The following is a 19,306-nucleotide window of genomic DNA, read 5'->3' on the forward strand; positions in this document are numbered from 1 at the left end:
AGAAAAGCAGAACATTACAGACGATTAACATTTTTACAAAGGACAGTATTTGGTAGCTTACTTTTATAACTGCGGGAAGACCAGGAAATATTTTTGTCCGTTTAGTAGTTACGGCTGTCTGAAAATGTTTTGGTTTTGACTTCTATCCGGCTTCCTTTAGCGTGAAATTTGATCTTTAACAGGAGGCAGAGAAATTCGCGCACTCACATTCCAGTAGACCGGAAGCTTCTAAGCCCCACGGGCATCTGGAATATCTGACCTCTGACATGTACAGGTGACAGGGACGTGCACAGATAGACCCCTAGTGGTGCTCAAGCACCTGCCCTTTTGCCCTGGATGAGAAAAGTGCCCTTTCTGCTGGAGCCCATTTTTTTCTTTTTTTAAATATTTCAGTATCAAAATTACTCTTTCTGCCATCAATTCCACCGGAATGTGTTTTGATATCTGACGGGGCATGTATTTGAGTTCATGTGAAAATTTCGCCCCGACATGCTCAGCGGCGCTCACAAGCCCCGCCGCGCCCCTCCCTCTTCCTTCTAGTGCTCATGCAGTGTTGACCGCCAGGCCTAAACTTCTTCTCTGACCCGCAGCATCAGACAAACAGGTAATGACGGTGTTTGTGCAATCCCCCAACGTTGTTTGGTGATAAATTAACCACAACATTAGCGCCGATGAAAACATTACGTTGCAACTGGTCCGACGTTTCCTAAAAAATAAGCAAACAAAAAAACTCATGAAATCCGTGATTTCAAGTCCTTGTCCAGCTGTTTACCAACGTTTGTCATTGTCTTGTACTTTATAGTACTTATATAAGTAATGAATGGACCAGAGACCAAGGGATAAGGTTGACCATTTACTAGGTATAACTTCAAGTCTGAACACTCACGCATGCGAACTCATTACATAGCAAAACCTGCTCATTACAGTTATGTTTGAGGAAGAGGGAGAGAGGCAGGCAGGCAGAGAATTTAAAGGCAGTTTTACTGTTCTACAAGATAGACAAGTTCACTAGTTTTGTTTAATTTAAAATAATAATCGTTATTATTGAAATGTGAGGTAGTTCTTAAGTTGAGCTAGTCTGGTGAGGTATGTTGTGGTATAATATTAGTGAAATGCTACTTGTGCTTCAATTCTGTCAGAAAACAGTACAGAATAAGTACAGGGAACTGCAGCAGACAGCTCAAGGTAGCAGCTCCCTTTTATCTTGGATCAGGCCATCAACTAGTAAAGCAAATGAGGGAGAAAATATCCTTCTGTGTTTTTTATATATTTATTTATTTATGTATTATTATTTTTAATTTTATAAATCATTTTGGCGATGGGTGCCCTTTTTTTTTGGTCTGAGCACCTGCCCCCCAAAATGTCTGTGCACGCCACTGACAGGTGACCTCTGTCACGTTACTTAATTATTTTCGGCTGATGATGAACATTTAAAAATATTTCAAAGCTGTTCTTTGTAGGCCTTTCCGCTCCTAGACGATGCTGCTGACAACGCAGCAATACTGCCAAAGTGTATAGGTTTTCGTTGTGACCACTAGATGGCAATGTATAACAATGGTGTACAATGCAGTCGCACAGGCCAACGCACTTCAGGCAGTCGCACTGAGGCCTACCGCTGCGGAAGTACGGTGGGGCCCAGCGCAAAAGAGTGAGCGCGGGAGAGTGCGGGTGAGAAGGTGACTCCCGCAAAATATATATAATATAAAATATATAAATAATTTAAAAAAGTATATTCTTAAACTACATAATGTAATTTGTTTTTGCATGATAGCAGCGAGAAATAACCCATGTTTTAAATATAAATGGCGCAAGGGTGGTTTTTACGTGTGGCACATTCTCACGGCATGAGTAGCCTAGGACTGAAAAATCAACCCGTGTAAACGTCCACCTGAGTAGGTTTGCGGGCAGGATCGGGTCAAAACGTGTAAGATACGGGCGGCAACCGGACAACTGAAAAATCCATCCCGCGCAGCCCTGTATCCTACTATGATGTCTAGAACTATGCTTTCCTTAAGATTTGTTAGTAATATTAAACATGCATATGTTAGATGATTCGTGATATTGATATGAGGTGCATTTGACCTAAAAAGGAATTTCACAACGACCTCGAGAGCACGGCGGCATTGCCTGAAATCTCAACACCGTCTCATTTTCCTAAACGGCGGTCTGGTTTCAGCCCTCCGGTACTTCACACGTATGGTGAAACCTCTCGGTAAATGCGAAAGGAGAATGTGTTGATGGAAGGTTGAGTTATTCTATTATTCTGCGCCCATACCTTTGTGATGCAGAAAAAGATTTATGTAGTGTGCTTGATTTGTCTGAAACCCTCTACTAATGGATCTGTTTCATGTTACATGGGGGGTTTTTGGCCATTAAAAAGGTGGAGGGTGTGTGTAAGTCTCCCCAACCCTTTAGCTTAAATAGTTGAATGCTGTGTGGTTGAGTTCTCATTTAGGCTAGCTGGTGTCTGATTCCATTCAGATAGCAGCCTAAGGAAGAGCTGAATAGAACAAAAGATCAGGCTGAGAAAAACGGAAACGCTAATGGAACGAGAAGTGTGTGTGTGTGTGAGAGAGGTGTAGATGATGTTAGGAGAGTTCCACAGTGAGAAAAAGGCGGCGAATAAGTAGAGATGACAGGTCTATGATTTGTGGATTGAAAAACAGAGCCCCTCCCCTCTCCGCCCCTTCTCCTGTTGGCAGCCAACTTCGGCCCAGGTCAGGGCCGCGTCCGAACCAGACTCCGCCCGTCTCTGGCGTCCGTTTCACAGCACAGGGCTCTGAACTGCCGGTGAAGCGGAGCGAAGTGGGGAGCAGGGCAGGATGGAGTTGGGGGTGGGCTAGACTTGGAGCTACCAGAGGCCCTAAGGGGGGATCCAGTTACCCTGCCTGGGATACCTCACAGAGCCTAACCACAACCAGATGTGGGCCAGTCACAGGGTGGGGGAGGGGAGGGCTCTGTGTGTGTGTGTATGAGTGTGTGTGTGTGTGTATTTGCGCGCTGACTATGCTATGTCTTTAAAAAAGAGGAAGGAGGTGATTCTACATTTGTACGGCATGTTTTGGTAACATTTTTACCTGCCGTTCCATGAAAGTTTTAGCAGCCGACATGTTTTAGCAACACAGAGGGAACTGTGTCTGTAAGCTTGTGCGTGTGTGTGTGTGTGTGTGTGGTTGCGTGCGCATGAGTTCCGACCGACTGCTCATACTGCAGCTTTTGTAGGTGCCGACCCAGCTCCCCAAATCTGTTACATCAGCCAATAAAAATGTGGAACACAGAGGGTGAATTGAACCCTAAAGTTTTCCTGTTGGAGAACAAACATCCTCCATGTCTGCAGAAATCCTGCAATCGCTGAGGCCCCTTCAATGCAAGACATTATGAGCACAGACTGCTCGAAGATGGCTTTAAAAATAAATAAAAACTGTATTTACCATAATTTATGATTATGAGAAGTTTCATTATCCTTCTCTCACACAGGGAAGGCTTTGTGTTTGTAGTCACTTTTACGCTCTGCCACTCCAAAACACACATAAGCAAGCACCTCATGGAGTGAAATTCATTTCATGCGCCTAATTTCACAGAACCCTACAGACATGCACACCCGCCCAGGCGACAGAGGGGCACGGAGGAGAAACAGGTAATACTACACCCCTGACTTCAGCTGGGAGCACCAGTATCCCTCACGCTACAAAACATGTCTGACAATGCTGAGGAGGTTTCAGGCTTTGTGTGCTCGAGTGCTCTCACAAACACCGAACACCATTTAGGCAACTCTATCCAGCCAGTGTTCAATGGTTAAATGTTGCCTCAAAGGTGTATCGTTTATACGGAAGTCATCTGTTTTGCTTCCCTGTTGGCCTGTCGCCCTAGGCGCGGCGTCACACTGGAAGGCCAAATAATGCTGAGATCTGACACGTACATGTATATTTTATTTAACATTTAGTCATTTAGCAGACGCTTTTATCCAAAGCGGCATACAAGGGAGAGAACAATCGAGCTACGAGCCATAGCACTCCTATCCTGAGTGACTTCCAGTACAGATGAACATGTTTCCGTAGTATGTGTGCCCTCTGGGAAACACACCCGTGATACTGGTGTTGTTAGCATCTGGCTTCACCAGTTGAGCCACAGAAACACAGGGCTGGGATAGGGACCGGAGATGGGTGAAGTGCTAGAACACCACATTACCCACCGTGCCCACCAAGGGCAAAGCTGCTGAACTGGAGAGACGCTGAATGTTAATATTAAACTTCCAGGGGTTTCTGCTGTTTCTTCAAAACAAAGTCTAAACAACAGGGTGAAGGAGGAAATGACTGAAACCAGATCTGTTCTTCAGTTCATTTTATTTTTCTTCAGTGCTGATGTATTTCCATTAAGAGCCTCTGTTGGTCATATTGCAAAAAAATCTGAGAGCGCTCGAATGCATAATATAGCTTTACACATTCAAACATTGCATAATATGTGCAGTGGTTTGTATAGTGTGTGTATATATTCTCTATATGTACAATGTACAGTGTTTGTACAGAAGTATTTTTCTTCACCTAGCACTTTTTATATTTATTGTATGCTATTATGTTTTATGTGGCACTGTGGTCCTTGTGAAACATTATCTTGTTCCCCTGTATGTATGATACATGCTTATGCGGAAATGACAATAAAAACACATTTGACTGTACATTTAGTCATGACAGCCACTGACCCTGTAATATTTTTACAGCCCTGATCTGGCCCACGTATGGCTTTGGTTTGGCCCTGATCTGGCGTGGGTCCAGTAGATCCATGCCACGCTCAGCACCAGATCTACTCCAGAATCCACTGCTTTTTGGAAAAGGAAAAGGCTGTATGAGGAGCAAGAGGTCTCTTAAAGACAGAGGGTCCCAGCTCATTTTCAGCACAAGGGTAAATACACACACACACACACACACACACACACACACACACACACACACACCCTCTCACACATACACACACACACGCACGCACGCACGCACACACACACACACACACACACACACACACGCGCACACACACACACACACACACACATGTACGCACACTCTCACACACACACACACACAGACACATACGCACGCATGCACGTACACACACACACGCACGCACACACGCACGCACGCACGCACACACACACACGCATGCACGCACGCACACACACACACACACACCAGGAAAAGGAGAGCTTCATGGGAAAGGCTGGAGGACACAGCTTGTGGCGGGCGACACAGGCATGACTCCGGCATGACGGCGGCATCATGCAGAGCGCCTTGATTTGAGATTCAATTTACAGTGAGCACACAGCATTAGCGCTCACGTGAGGATCAAAGGAGTGTCTGGACACAAGTGTTTTTACAACTTCTTTTCCCCTCCTCAGATCATATCCTGGAATTTGGAAACAGAGCATTTCACCAGCATTTTTCCAACTCACTGGAGGCCAAGTGCTAACACATTTGTCATGCTTTCTGTGTCAGCAAGGATTAATGCCTGTCAAGTCCCATATACAAGAGAAACACTGCAGGAATACTCAAGGCTCCAGGAGATCTTTCCCTCTCTCCCTCTCTCTCTCCCTCTCTCACCCACACACACACACACACTTACAAAAAGAACATAAAACAGCTGTATTATCACAAAGAAAAAGCAACTCACATGTATAAAGCGGCTTTGTTTAATATAAAAGCATTGGTCACTCTATGGGTCTCTGAATAGGTGTTGATTATGTGTGTGAGACATAGTGTATGTATGCACATGCCAGTGTGAGTGTGTCTGTGTGCGTATGTATGCCTGTGTGAGGGTTTGTGTGTGTATGTGTGTGTGTGTGTGTGTGTGTGTGTGTGTGTGTGTGTGTGTGTGTGGGTGTATGTGTGTGTGTGTGTGTGTGTGTGTTTGTGTGCCATGCATGTATGTATTCCTGTGTGAGGGTGTGTGTTCAAGTATTTGTGTGTGTGTGCCGTGTGTGCATGTATGCCTGTGTGAGGGTGTGTGTGCAAGTATTTGTGTGTGAGGGTGTGTGTGCAAGTATTTATGTGTGAGGGTGTGTGTGCAAGTATTTGTGTGTGCGTGTGTGAAGCCATAGGCCTTCTAATGTGTGAGATTCCATACGTATTCGTGTCAGTCAAGCTGACAGGCGCTCTGGATGAGGCGGAGAGGAGAGAACATACATGCTTGAGATTTCACACACTGATAACACCTCTCAGGCTAGGTGTGTATCCGTCTGTCCACAAGGCAGACATCTTGTTCATCGTGTCTAAACAGTCGGAGCAGACAGGGGTCTACACTGAAGCAAAGAGGTGCCCACGACACACACTGTGAAAGTAAGATAATGTAGCCTGCTTATGTGAAAAGGACACAAAGGACAATGCTTCTACATTTTTTAAATTAGTCAATTACATTTTTAAAACATGTGAGTGTGGTGAGTTGTTGTTTGAATCACAAACAATAGAATAGGTAACAATTGACGATGTCAACATTTCTAGTCAACGCAAACCACTCGTTCAAGATGTACCAGTATGTTGACAAAAAAGACTAAACTGGACAAACTGGGCCAATGGTGTTATTGTGACAATAGTCAAACTTTTCGGAGCACCTTGACATAAAAGTCTGTTAAATATCAGTCTCCCTCCCCTCTCTCTCTCTCTCTCTCTCTCTCTCTCTCTCTCTCACACACACACAAACACACACAAAGAGAACATTATCTACCAACTCCTTTCCTTACACTGAAATGGCATCTACCCCCTACCCTCATTCAATCAGCACTGAGAATCTAACACAAGAGAAGAAAAAGAAGGAGGGAACTCCAAACAAAAGGAAAGGATAGTGTTTCACGGAGGACAGGAAGGCTGGTACCATCTGCCTCTAAGGACTATGGGACTTCCTGTTGTCTCCTAGGCAGTGTGGTGAAGCTTGTGGCCTATTGATTATCACCTGTTGTACTTTAATTGACCATAACACCCCACATCTCTGCCTGTGTGTGTGTGTGTGTGTGTGTGTTGGGGAGAAAGAGATAGAGAGAAAGGATTTTTTCCCCTGTATTACCATACATTACATAGGAATCATATACATTAATCAATAATATATACCAATATGACAGAAGTAAGAGTAGGAATGGTAAAGGCCTTAATTCTGCCGTAGGCACGATCACTAGCAGTGACTAACAGTCAGAGTGAGGTTGTTTCAGAATGTCCTCACTCATGGAATGCTTCTTGTCCAATCAGAAATGGATAAATCGTTTGACTGGATCTGACTGTTGTATACATATTAACAGCCATAAGTCTCCCTCTATCTCAGTCTGGAGCTGGTTTAGGTCTGCACCAGATACTACAAAACAGAACCCCATCGTAAATTGTCCTTAAATGAAACACTGGGAAAAAATAAGTAGATCAAGGGCTTTTGCATAGTTTTTAGAGGCAAAAAAGAGGGAATGTAAGTGTATTTTAAGTGTTTATGTTCTGTAGTGAGATAAGCACCACATTTGTTCTGGAGTCTGCTGTAGGGCTTGTGACGTCTTATACTAAGGCGCTGTCATCTCAGTCTGGCAACTGGATCCTAACAGCCCAAGAGAACTGATGATGAGGAGGTGAAAAGTTCATTCAGTACAACATGCTTTCATGTTGCAAAAGTACAGTTAACGGTTATCACATGACCAACTAGTCAAATCAGTGTACTTCAAAGTAGATCAAACTGTAGTTTCACTGACCTGCTCAGCCAGTTGGGGAGGGTCCCTCTAAAACTCACTACACACTCACAATTTTGTTAAGATGTACAGTGATTAATTCATGTGTGATCAATAATGGCCTTCCAATAGGTGGCGTTGTAATTCAATAATATGAACAGAGGTCATAGTGGTCGAGCTGGTCCTGTATATTAACTTAAGACTATGCCCAGCCTTGTTGGGTGTTTTTGACTCATCTCAGGTGTGGTTTTAAAATTGTGAGATACTGAAATACTAAGTTGTATCAGGAATGTAAGCACAGCACAAAGCAACAGCAACTTAATACAAAACTAATAAGTGTAATTTGTAGGCTTATACATCGTGCATTCCTAACAACTGCTTATTTTCACAGTTGGGGAGAGCTGTTTAGTCTCCAACTCATACTTTAAAACATCATTAGAAAAAAAGGATTGGTTACTAGTTGACAGATAAATGGATCAAGTCTTCAGTATACAGACTACTCTTCCTCATGTAAGCACAGAAACAGAGAGAGAGTTAAAAACCTATTCGTTTTATTCCATGAAACTGTACAGATACAAATAAGACCTTGTCTCATCAAAACAGATCAGGTAGAAAACAGCACATATTTTCTTATAAATACATATATTCTTTTGCACAAAAATGTGACTATTTACACAACATGTATCTGTGCGAGTTTGCATAATCTTACAACTATTCACATGCATACAGCCTACCCTACAGTGTCCCAACTGATATTTTAACTCCCATGGTGATTGTCTATAGGGGCTGATGACTGTATGACGGACATTACTGGGTGAAGCACCTGAAACACTCTTCATTAAAACACAATTAAAACAGAGTAACATGTCCAGTAAAAAGGTAAGCTATGCCAAATGGTTTGAAGCTGAGACATTACTAAAAAAACATTTAAAAAAAAAAATTGTTTGTAAAATACAAAATTATCAAAATGTGGGGACAAGATCAATATGACAACACAACCATAGACAAGTGCAAACAACAAAACATGACATAGTATGGGCTTTGCAACTGAATTTTTTTTTAAACAAGAAAAGCTTATATAAAGTGAAAAAATGATACATTATCTATGAAGCAGGGTTATGTTCACTGCGATTGGCCATTTCAAATAGCCTATGGCACATTTTGAATGAAACGGTCCGGAATTCCTTGTCAGAATTGACGAAAACAGCAAAAGTAAAAATATTCTTTGGATTAGTCCTTTTTTTTCCTATGAAAAAGTCTCTCGGCCTGTGAAGGGTCGGGGCCGGACGGTTCTCAGCTACTAACTTTTGAGAGGCCTTGTCTAAAATCAGTCATCCGTCACACTGATACAGGGTGCTTTCGCCCCCATTATAGTTCATCATTTCTGATGTTTTGTTTACTCAGGCTACAAGTCAAGTGTCTCTTCCATACTCAGTACAAATGTAGCCAACACACTGACTGATTTACACACACACACACACACACACACGCACTGAGTGATTACACTGTCGTCTCGCCTTGGTTGCTGTTACTCAGTCGTTTGTAAAACCTGCGCCAGGACTGAAGCGTTTTGCCTGACCAGATCCAGAAGCCGGAGGTAATTCCCACGATCATGGTCATCAGGTATTTGATCATGAACACAGTAAAGTCCGGCGTCATGGGTGCGAAGTTGTTGATTGGGCACGGCACGGCGAAGCGCTTGCACGTCTGCATGTGCCAGGTTTTCTCCCACTGCTCTCGGAAAGCCTGCTCGTAGAAGTAGCAGGCGATGACGATGGTGGCCGGGACGGTATACAGAACACTGAACACCCCAATGCGAACCATGAGCTTCTCCAGCTTCTCCGTCTTGGTCCCGTCATGCTTCATGATGGTGCGAATGCGGAACAGAGACACGAAACCGGCGAGGAGGAAGGAGGTGCCGATGAAGAGGTAGACGAAGAGGGGAGCCAGGACGAAGCCACGCAGAGCGTCCACATTGTAGATGCCCACGTAGCAGACGCCGGTCAAGACGTCACCGTCCACCTGGCCCATGGCGAGGATGGTTATGGTCTTCACCGCGGGCACTGCCCAGGCCGCCAGGTGAAAGTACTGGGAATTGGCCTCGATGGCTTCGTGCCCCCACTTCATCCCGGCTGACAGGAACCAGGTGAGCGAGAGAATGACCCACCAGATGGAGCTGGCCATGCCGAAGAAATACAGGATCATGAACAGGATGGTACATCCCTCCTTTTTGGTACCTTGAGCCACTGTCCTGAAGGCGTCGTCTTTAAACTTGTCGATGCAGACAACTTTGTCCTCCAAGAGGAATCCCGCCGCGTAGGCCACGGCCACCATGAAATAGCAGCCGGACAGGAAGATGATGGGGCGCTCGGGGTACCGGAACCGCCTCATGTCCACCAGATACGTGAGCACCGTGAACAGGGTGCTCACGCAGCACAGTATGGACCAAATCCCCACCCAAAGCCGCCCGAATTTCATTTCCTCTTCGCGAAAGTACATCAAGCCCAAACTGTGAGATTCCTTAGGCTCACAGGGGGCGCCACAGTCCTTCACCCCCATAAACTGGTAGTTGAGGTAAGTGGGGACGGAGAGCTGCAGCGGGCAAGTGAAAGGCTGGTGCGGTCGGCCTATGTGTGGGGGGAAGGTGACGATCTCAGGCATCCGAGGCGTTGGGTTCGCCGTGGGGGGGTCGGAATCGGAGGTGTTCTGACCCACGCAGATCTCTCCGGCTCCGTGCACCGGGAAGTTCTCGCAGCGCAACCTCTCCGGCCACTGGAAGCCGAACTTGTTCATGAGCGCCTCGCAGCCCTGCCGTGCTCGTTCACACAGCGACCTGCAAGGGGGGATGGCCTGCTCAAGCACCGTGCACACTGGTGCGTACATGGAGCACAGAAAAAACTTCAGGTCCGGCGAACACTGCACCTTAACCAGTGGGTAGAACTGGTGTACTTCCAAACCGGCGTCTTCTTGGTTGGTATGACCCAGAAGATTTGGCATAATGGTCTGATTGTAAGCGATGTCTGTGCACAGGGGAATCGAAATAGGTTGACAAAAGCCGTGCTCCGGTACAGAGATGCCCTTCTCTCCGTGGTACTGACCCCCACTAGGCTGAAGCAGCAGGATCCCGACCGCCAATGTGCACCTCGCCAGTAGAACAAAGTCCCAGGTTTTGGTTACCGCCATGATGATGAATAGCTAACAAACTCTGTACCGTGAGATTTCAAAAGTTGCCTTTACGTCGTCTAAAGAGGATTCCTTAGGAACACTACACAAAAGACGTTTTTGTTTTCTAAACAGTTTGGGCAAAGCAGTTCTTTTGAATAGGCTACAAAACAAATTTCAGGCTACCTTAGATTATTTTTCAGCTGCCCCGAGTATCCTTCGCATTCCTTTATCCCCGTAGTTCAGGCACTCAAGGAAAATGGTGGATAGTTAAGTTTTCCATGCTCCAATTGAAAATGTGCAAAGTAACCTGAAAAGTCCAGCTGAATGAAGAGAACGTGTATGCACAGAAGTTTCTTACGGTCTTCAACCTCTTCAAGGTTTTATATTCCTTTTGTCGACGTACTTGATACCGTTAGCTACCGTAGAGTCATACGTGTAACGTTGTGGATCAATTTTCCTTTGGATTCGCTGTGTCCACTGCTTAGATAGGCAAGCCACTCCACCGCAAAGTTTAGTCGAATCCGCATGGCATTCCAGCACTCTTTTTCGCGAAGAAAGCGTATGCCTACGCCGAACAAACTTCACAATATAATGTTTTGCACTACCCTACATTACACCACGATTCACAATGGACCTGCGTGTACTGGATTTATGAGCTTTCCTCTAGCATCAACGCCTATCTTCTCTCTAAAAAGTTGTTACATTGGCTCCACAATCCCAAAGCGATGATACGCCGGTTTCCAGAAACCCCCCATTCACAACACCTCAACTCGCACTGTGGGGCGCCTTGAAACTTAGTCCTCTTGGCCAATCGCATGCTTTGTTTTTCTTAGCGCTACATCTCCCATTGGACACCAGGACTCGAGACAGAAAGGGCGGAGATGTTGGAACTTTCTTTAATGAAGTCCTTTTCCGAATTATGTCCTGAAGATTCGGTGTGATTTCAGAATAGGCTACATAGGCTTTTTTAAGTCTTTTTGTTTACTTGTTTATAACGTATTGTCTTGTTTGCTCACCGTAGAAAATACCTATATCGCAGTCGAACCCCCAAATCGGTGAAGTTGGTATCTTATTTCAGGGTGGAGTGAAAAAAGCCCCTCATTGTTTCCTGTAGGTTTACAGATTTCGTGCAATGGTAAACTACGTCTGTAAGACCTATTTTTATGTATACGTTTGTACGTGTGCGTCCAAAGTTTCTTTAAGTAAAAAAATAATTAAATAAAATAATTCAAGATACGAAGTTAACCCACCCCTTGTCCAAATGCACACACAGACTTTGGCCGTAAAATCTGATTTAAAATGAGGGGCCGTTGTTGACACAATGGAAAGGGGCTCGGGAGACGATCATTAATTTAACTGACGCAATGCAAAACCAATTAAGTTAAAGGCAATTTAGCATCATCTTGATAACGAGAAACATTTTGGCCTCTAATCAGTATAACAAGAAAGGTGATAAAGAGGGAGGAGTTACCACGTAACTGCAAACAAATGCAACGTGCCACAAACCAGAAACTTGAGCCGGAAAAATTTACATTTGGTCTTGGCTCTCCTAAGAGGCCTTTTCGATGTTTTAACAGTCAGGTAGGGATGAACATGTTGTGGAATTTACACGCACACGTATAAAAAGTTCTGTAGCACGAGTGACTCAACTTCAAGACAAGTCATGTGACACATGGAGTAGCCATGTAAGCTATATTAAGTATATAAAACTGTCGATGGGACAGTGAAAATTGAGTGGAAATATTTTCTCTGATAGACTGAAGAATGAAAATAAAATAAACCTTTCTTGCATCTCTTTGAAACATACATATATATGTTGCCCCTCAATGGGTAATTTCAAGCCTTTTCATGTATTTCTCAATTTCTATATATTTCTACAGGAACTCATAGTTTCTTAATTAAATTGTATTTTTATGTATTCTATGGTGTCATGCAACTGCTGACATTGTATAAGTCAGGCCTGTATAGTCACCAGCACACTCATAATAACTTAAGTGATCAGCTGCCTGCATGACTTAAGATTGAATGAAGAAAAATCGTCTGCCTCTTACAGTATTAGCTGAGGAAGGAGAAGACTGCAAACATATTTCATTATGCTGCGAATGATTCAACACTTTAGTGGGCCCATGCATTGCAATAGTGAGAGATTGACATGCCCAATGACTGCTGGTCCTGCCCTTGCATTGCGGAAGGAAAAAAGGCCTAAATAATTTACTGCTGAGACAGTGTGTTTCCTGTTCCAGATCCTCGAAGGGTGCAGGGTAGTGCCAGAAGCCGGGCCAGTGACAAACCGCCATAATAATGGCTGTATTTATAGATCTGTTTACAACCGAGTCTGTGGACTGTCTGCGTTAAATCATAGTGGAATGCAGAAATGGTGGGCTTCACCACTGCAACCCTCACTGGGGATTAAGGAGCACAACTAATGTTGTGCAGGTGAGGAGGAACTATAATATCATTGCAAATGTCCCACTGTACCAAAAATGAATGTGTGTGTGTGTGTGTGTGTGTGTGTGTGTGTGTGTGTGTGTGTGTGTGTGTGTGTGTGTGTGTGTGTGTGTGTGTGTGTGTGTGACGAGAGGTGTTGATCTATCCCAAAATGTGATAAAGTTAAGAACTGTCTCCCCCATCTTCTCTGAGTAGAACACCCTCCCCCATGTTCTCTTCAGCCCTCCATAGTCAAACAATGTCTTTGGTCTGTGTAAAGTAACTCTAGTCCTGGTAGTTTGTTTGTTTGTTTGTTTGCTTTTAAGGGAACGGTGTGGAGTATTAAGTGTCTCTCGGGTCGCTCCTGTGCCCATGGGCGTCTCTCTTTGACAAAGGAGATGAGATGATTAGATGTTGAGTTACTCTGGGATCAGGTGGGATCAGGTGAGCCTCTACAGGAGGTAGCTGACTGGGTCCTGATCTGACTTATTCAGGCTGGATTCAGATGGTTTATATTCCCCCATTTCCAGAAAGTTTTAAAGAAATCTTAAAACTTATGACTCCCTTGTAGATTACCATTTCAAGACACACACACGCACGCACCCACACACACACACGCACCCCCACATACACACACACAGACTATGGACAATAGATTAATTAGGCAATTAGGCACTCTGGTGTTCTGACACACAATGAGAAGAAGAAAACCAGTTATTTTAGTTCTTCTCTTATCCCTCGATCTATCTATCCTTTACTTTCCTCTCTCGAACTCTGTTTTCTCTCTCTCTTTTCTCAACATATTTTTCTCCCTCTCTCATTTTCTTCTCCTGAGCTTTCACGGTTTCGTTTTGACAGATCACTGTTTAAGGAACCAGCTCTGCCTCTCCTCCTCCCCCATCCATTACAGCCCCTCCAGTATCCAGAGAGGGCTGTGCTATGTGGGGCTGAGGCCCTGGAGGTCTGCACACACACACACACACACACACACACACTCACACTCACACTCACACTCACACTCACACTCACACTCACACTCACACTCACACTCACACTCACACTCACACTCACACTCACACTCACACTCACACACTCTCACGCTCATACTCTCTCCCTGCCTTCACTCAGTCCACAGGCCCAAAGGGAAGAGCTTCTGTATGAGCCTAAGCTCTCTGTAAGACTGGTAAAGCTCAAGATCAATCTATCTATCTATCGGTATGTGTGTGTTTGAGAAAGATTTACAAAGTTTGTATGAAAGAGAGAGAGAGAGAGAGAGAGAGAGAGAGAGAAGGGGGGGTAGCGATAACCTCTCCCTAACCTCTCTCTGTTCCTCTCCCATCCTCCACTACACCCTTGCACCTCAGTGTCGACCTCCATTGGCATGACAGACGCATTTTTTAGCATTTGCTGGCTACAAGCTTTTCACATTTCTGCAAGCACACTGTAAAAAAAGTTAACATCTCATTTTATTTCAACAGTGTCACCTAAAACTCACATAATTCACCCCTCACCCCTGTTACACAAGTGATCTCAGGTTAGCAGTGAGAGCATTGTTTTAGAGCCAACCCCCACACACCTCCCCTCTCTCCCTCTCTCTCTCCCTCTCTCTCTCGCTCTCTTTCTTTCTAGCAACAACACGTTATTCCTAACACCACTACGTTGCTGTCTCATGGTAAGAGTAAGTGCAACAGATCCACCATTTGGATTCAGGTTCCTGTGGTTGCTGAAGGGAGAAGGTTTAAAAAAAAAAAACATGTTTTACCAGGAGTGCTTTCTAATAGGTTGGAAAAGCTTATTACATCTGCAAATAGAGTTTAAAAGTCAAGTGATTCATTAATGAATTTAAATTGGTTTATCAGTCCAACTGCAGTATCTAAAGGTTAGGTCCTGCTGTGATAAGAGGCCTGTATCATTCAGAATCAGTGAGTCAACTGTGAAACTAATGAGATTATGGTAGAGGGACCTGAACAAATTATTGACGTAACCTGCACACTTTTCTGGGTAAAGCTGACAGCTATATTTCACAGATGTTGATTCTGTTTTGTACTTTTAAAAAGAACCTAGGGGCACTCTTTAAGAGTTTGCTTTCATATCACCAGATTCTCAGACCAATCTCTAAGATATAACCCCCAGTTTAGGCATGTCAATTTCTCCATCTTCTTCTGCACGGAAAATGTCTTTCCATACTTTGTCATGGTCTTGAAATGACTTGATATGTCTCAGTTTAGTCAACGGCTGGCCTCAGTGTTAAGGCCCAGACTAAATTCCAATACCGACAGAAGTGGGTGAAGTGGATCTCTTCTGTCTCTCATTTTGAGTCTCTGTCCTTCGTGTTTTAAAGGATCTGTTAACCCCCCCCCCATGAGTCGTGGACCACCAAGGAAGCAACCACATGCCTCACTCCGCGCCCCTGGAATATCACCACCTAAAACCCCCAAGTCCTGAACGATACCAGACCTTTTGACACCAGAAGCATAAGCCACCAGTTATCATACCGTGTTTCTCCACTCTCCCCTCTGAAGAACAGAGGACTGAGGATTCCGAAGCCTTTTCAGCAGCTGTCTGCAGTTGCAGGCTCCTCAAACCAGCACAGAGCAACCATCACAGCAAGGGTGGGCCAGTGTCCCAGCAGGCCTACCAGCCAATAAATAAAAGATGCGCTGACAGGGTTCATCAGAGAAGACCCGGCGCTGTTTGGCTTTTGATTATTAATAGACAGAGGACTGTGTCATCAATAAGAGGAATTTGCCTCCACACCCACCCACCTCCTGGCAGCCATTTTAAATATACATCACAGAGGAACAGGCAGGGGGTCTGTCCTAGGTTCCTTCAGTGTTGCTATGAGGTTTACAGGCCATTAGTTATTTATTTTATCAGACACGCTTCAAACTTCATGCAAATCATTGGCAGTAGAGGACTGAGAACTGCCCACAAGTACTGTAAGCCCAATCCAAACTTTGGGTATTTTTTTTTCATGTGGTTTTGATTTTAAGCTCAAACCTTTGGATCACGGCCCCTTCCCCATGTTGATATTGTGGTTGTGAGTCCCCCGTGCTTGTTGATAATGTGTGTGTTTAGCCGTTGCGGCAGTGTGTGAGTGTGAGCCTCGGTTTTACTGTGTTTTACTCTGTGGTGGGGAGAATTAGGCTGGGAAAAATGGGTAAACAGGCTTTGAGGGGTGAGGTTTTAGACAGGAGAGAGAGAAGCAGAGAAAAAGATGTGAGTGTGAGTGAAGAAAGGAAAGAGCATAAAGAGACAAATAGAGAGAGAGTGAGAGAGAGAAGGGACAGAGAGCGGAGGGGAGTGGAAAAGAAAAAGTAGAGACAGCGGAGAGAGAAACATAATAAAAGAGAGAAAACAACCATTTGAACATTTTAGAAAAGCCTTCTAGAAACATGTAGCAGCTTGTAAGTCTGGAACGGATCATTCTCCTGACTAGACCCTAGAGACGCAGATCCGATGTTGGTTTTTTACCGTCCCACTGATCCTGCATTAGATCACCTCAGATCTAGCAGCTGGATCCCTGTCAGTGCGCTGCAGTTTCCTGTGTCGACGTCATGCTGGCAGCACGAGAGAGCCTCCCAGAAGCAGACTGGAAGTGTATGAGGCTTAACAGAGCTGTGCAGGAATGTGTGTGTGTGTGTGTGTGTGTGTGTGTGTGTGTGTGTGTGTGTGTCTGGGGGGGGATCGGATAGTGGAGGGGGTTGGGGCCAGATCAGGCACAGGTCTGGCAGAATTGTAGCAATGGTGCGTTCAAAATAGCAAATAAAGGCCATCGTTTACTGTAATGCTTTTCCAACAGTTTTTCGGTTGCGGTCTACGGAGGTAGTTTTTGACGAACAAACATGGACACTGGACTTAGGGTCAACCTTCAAATCGAACAATTTAGAATGTTTACACAAAAATGTTCAGATATCAAAGTTCAAAGGAAAGCGCTCGCCTCAAACGTTTGCCTCTGATTGCTAAATCTGAGTACGCCTCAGGTGAGGGCCAGACCGCCACTAGAGTGGGCTTCAGGTGAGGGCAAGACTGCCCCTAGAGTGGGCTTCAGTTGAGGCCCAGACCGCCCCTAGAGTGGGCTTCAGGTGAGGGCCATACTGACACTAAAGTGGGCTTCAGGTGAGGGCCAGATCGACAGTAGAGTGGGCCTCTGATTGCCAAATCTGAGTGGGCTTCAGGTGAGGGCCAGACTGACACTAAAGTGGGCTTCAGGTGAGGGCCAGACTAACACTAAAGTGGGCTTCAGGTGAGGGCCAGACCAGCACTAGAGTGGGCTTCAGGTGAGGGCCAGACCAGCACTAGAGTGGGCTTCAGGTGAGGGCCAGACCGCCACTAGAGTGGGCTTCAGGTGAGGGCCAGACCAGCACTAGAGTGGGCTTCAGGTGAGGGCCAGACCAGCACTAGAGTGGGCTTCAGGTGAGGGCCAGACCAGCACTAGAGTGGGCTTCAGGTGAGGGCCAGACCGCCACTAGAGTGGGCCTCTGTGGGGAATATCTCAGTGCAGAGCTGAGGGGCTCGTGTTTAGTGATTAATGTTTTTCAACTCATGAGTCAGATCAGGGCCCTATAGTTCCTCTCATGCCAGCGCTGTGAACTCATGAGTCAGATCAGGGCCCTATAGTTCCTCCCATGCCAGGCCTAGCGCTGTGAAGGGAAGCCACAAACGCGTCACAGCAACACAAGAGACAAGGGAGGAAAAATGACCCAATGCAGCTGTAAGAGATGCTCTCTGGAGCCAGTTCAATGGTGTTCCTCTGGAATGTTCTTGTGCTGCTAGTTAGCTTTAATACAGTATGCGTCAGAGAGAGCGAGGGGGGGGGGGGGCTGGTCTATAGGATTGATATCAAATGTAAAACAACTCCAAGCTCTCTTCTCAACCCCCACCCCACCACCTCCATTGTTTTCTCTCAAAGGCCCAGTTAGACGGCCCTATTTTTTCTCTTTCTCTTTCTCTCCCTCATTCTCTCTCTCCCTGCCTTCCCTCATGCATTCTCTCTCTCTCACTCTCTCTCTCTCTCTCTCTCTCTTCCTCTCTCCCAGAAGAGGGGTTTTAGTGGAAGGTCGTGGGGAGGTCGCAGAGTTGGTGCAGTGTTTACTGATAACCCGGGGGGGGGGGAGGATGGGGGGTGGTAGTGGATTAGTGGGGTATTTTAATTATACAGCTTCAGGCTTTAATCAGTTAACCCTGTGAGGAAACAAAGGCCTCTTCAGTGGAATGTGCCTGAGTATCTGCAGATGTGGCCCACCGGTGTAACAGGCCATAGTATACCCCCGGCCCGGACTATACCCGGGGTTAAAGGGGCCTAGGCTAGATTATACCCCGGGTTGAATATGGCCTAGGCCAATTCATACCCCCTCGGGCCAGATTATACCCCCATGATATCAGTAGTGTTGAATGATATACACAAGAATTACTTAATTTTTTTTTACATTTTATTGGGGGTCAGCTTTGTGAGGTAAGTTAAGTGAGAAAGCTAACTGACTTAAATCTTAAAACTGTAAAACATAGACCTTTATTACTTCAACCAGAAAAAAATATTAGACTTCCACAAAGATCAAAGATTACTACGCTGAAGAGGTGCGTGGCTCTCTCCCTCACTCTTAGTGTGTTTTTGCCGTCTGGGACGCTAAGGGTTTGCGTGGCTCTCTACCTCACTCTCAGTGTGCTGTGGCCTTCTGGGACGCTGAGGGGTGCGTGGCTTTCTCCTTCACTCTTAGTGTGCTGTGGTCTTCTGGGAAGCTAAAGAGAGCGTGGCTGTCTCTCTCACTATTAGTGTGCTGTGGTCTTCTGGCACGCTGAGGCGTTGTGTGGCTCCCTCCCTCCCTCACTCGTAGTGTGTTTTTGCCTTCTGGGACGCTGAGGGGTGCGTGGCTCTCTCCCTCACCCTCAGTGTGCGGTGGTCATCTGAGGTTTAAAGACCTAGTAATGCCTACGGTTGAATTTTTTCTCCATTATGCCAGATCTCTGTCTCTGCCTCACACATTTAACTCCCCTTTTTCCTTTACTCACTCGCTCGCCCTCTTCCCTTTT

The 19,306-nt window shown here is 45.3% G+C and overlaps 1 protein-coding gene across 1 annotated transcript; it reads right to left on the reverse strand.

The window, feature by feature from the left end:
• Nucleotides 1–8,377: 8,377 nt before the first annotated feature.
• fzd7b (frizzled class receptor 7b) lies at nucleotides 8,378–11,403 on the reverse strand. The gene has a single exon (XM_080835958.1). It carries the CDS (start codon nucleotides 10,865–10,867, stop codon nucleotides 9,185–9,187), a length of 1,683 nt encoding a protein of 560 aa, XP_080692084.1. The 5' UTR covers nucleotides 10,868–11,403; the 3' UTR covers nucleotides 8,378–9,184.
• Between the last annotated feature and the right edge of the window lie 7,903 nt (nucleotides 11,404–19,306).

Source organism: Sprattus sprattus (assembly GCF_963457725.1).
Source record: "Sprattus sprattus genome assembly, chromosome: 3".
NCBI classification, from domain to species: Eukaryota; Metazoa; Chordata; class Actinopteri; order Clupeiformes; family Clupeidae; genus Sprattus; species Sprattus sprattus.

Bases quoted from the DNA above. Each gene is read 5' to 3' on its own strand.
- fzd7b (XM_080835958.1), bottom strand. From the start codon at position 10,867: ATGGCGGTAACCAAAACCTGGGACTTTGTTCTACTGGCGAGGTGCACA.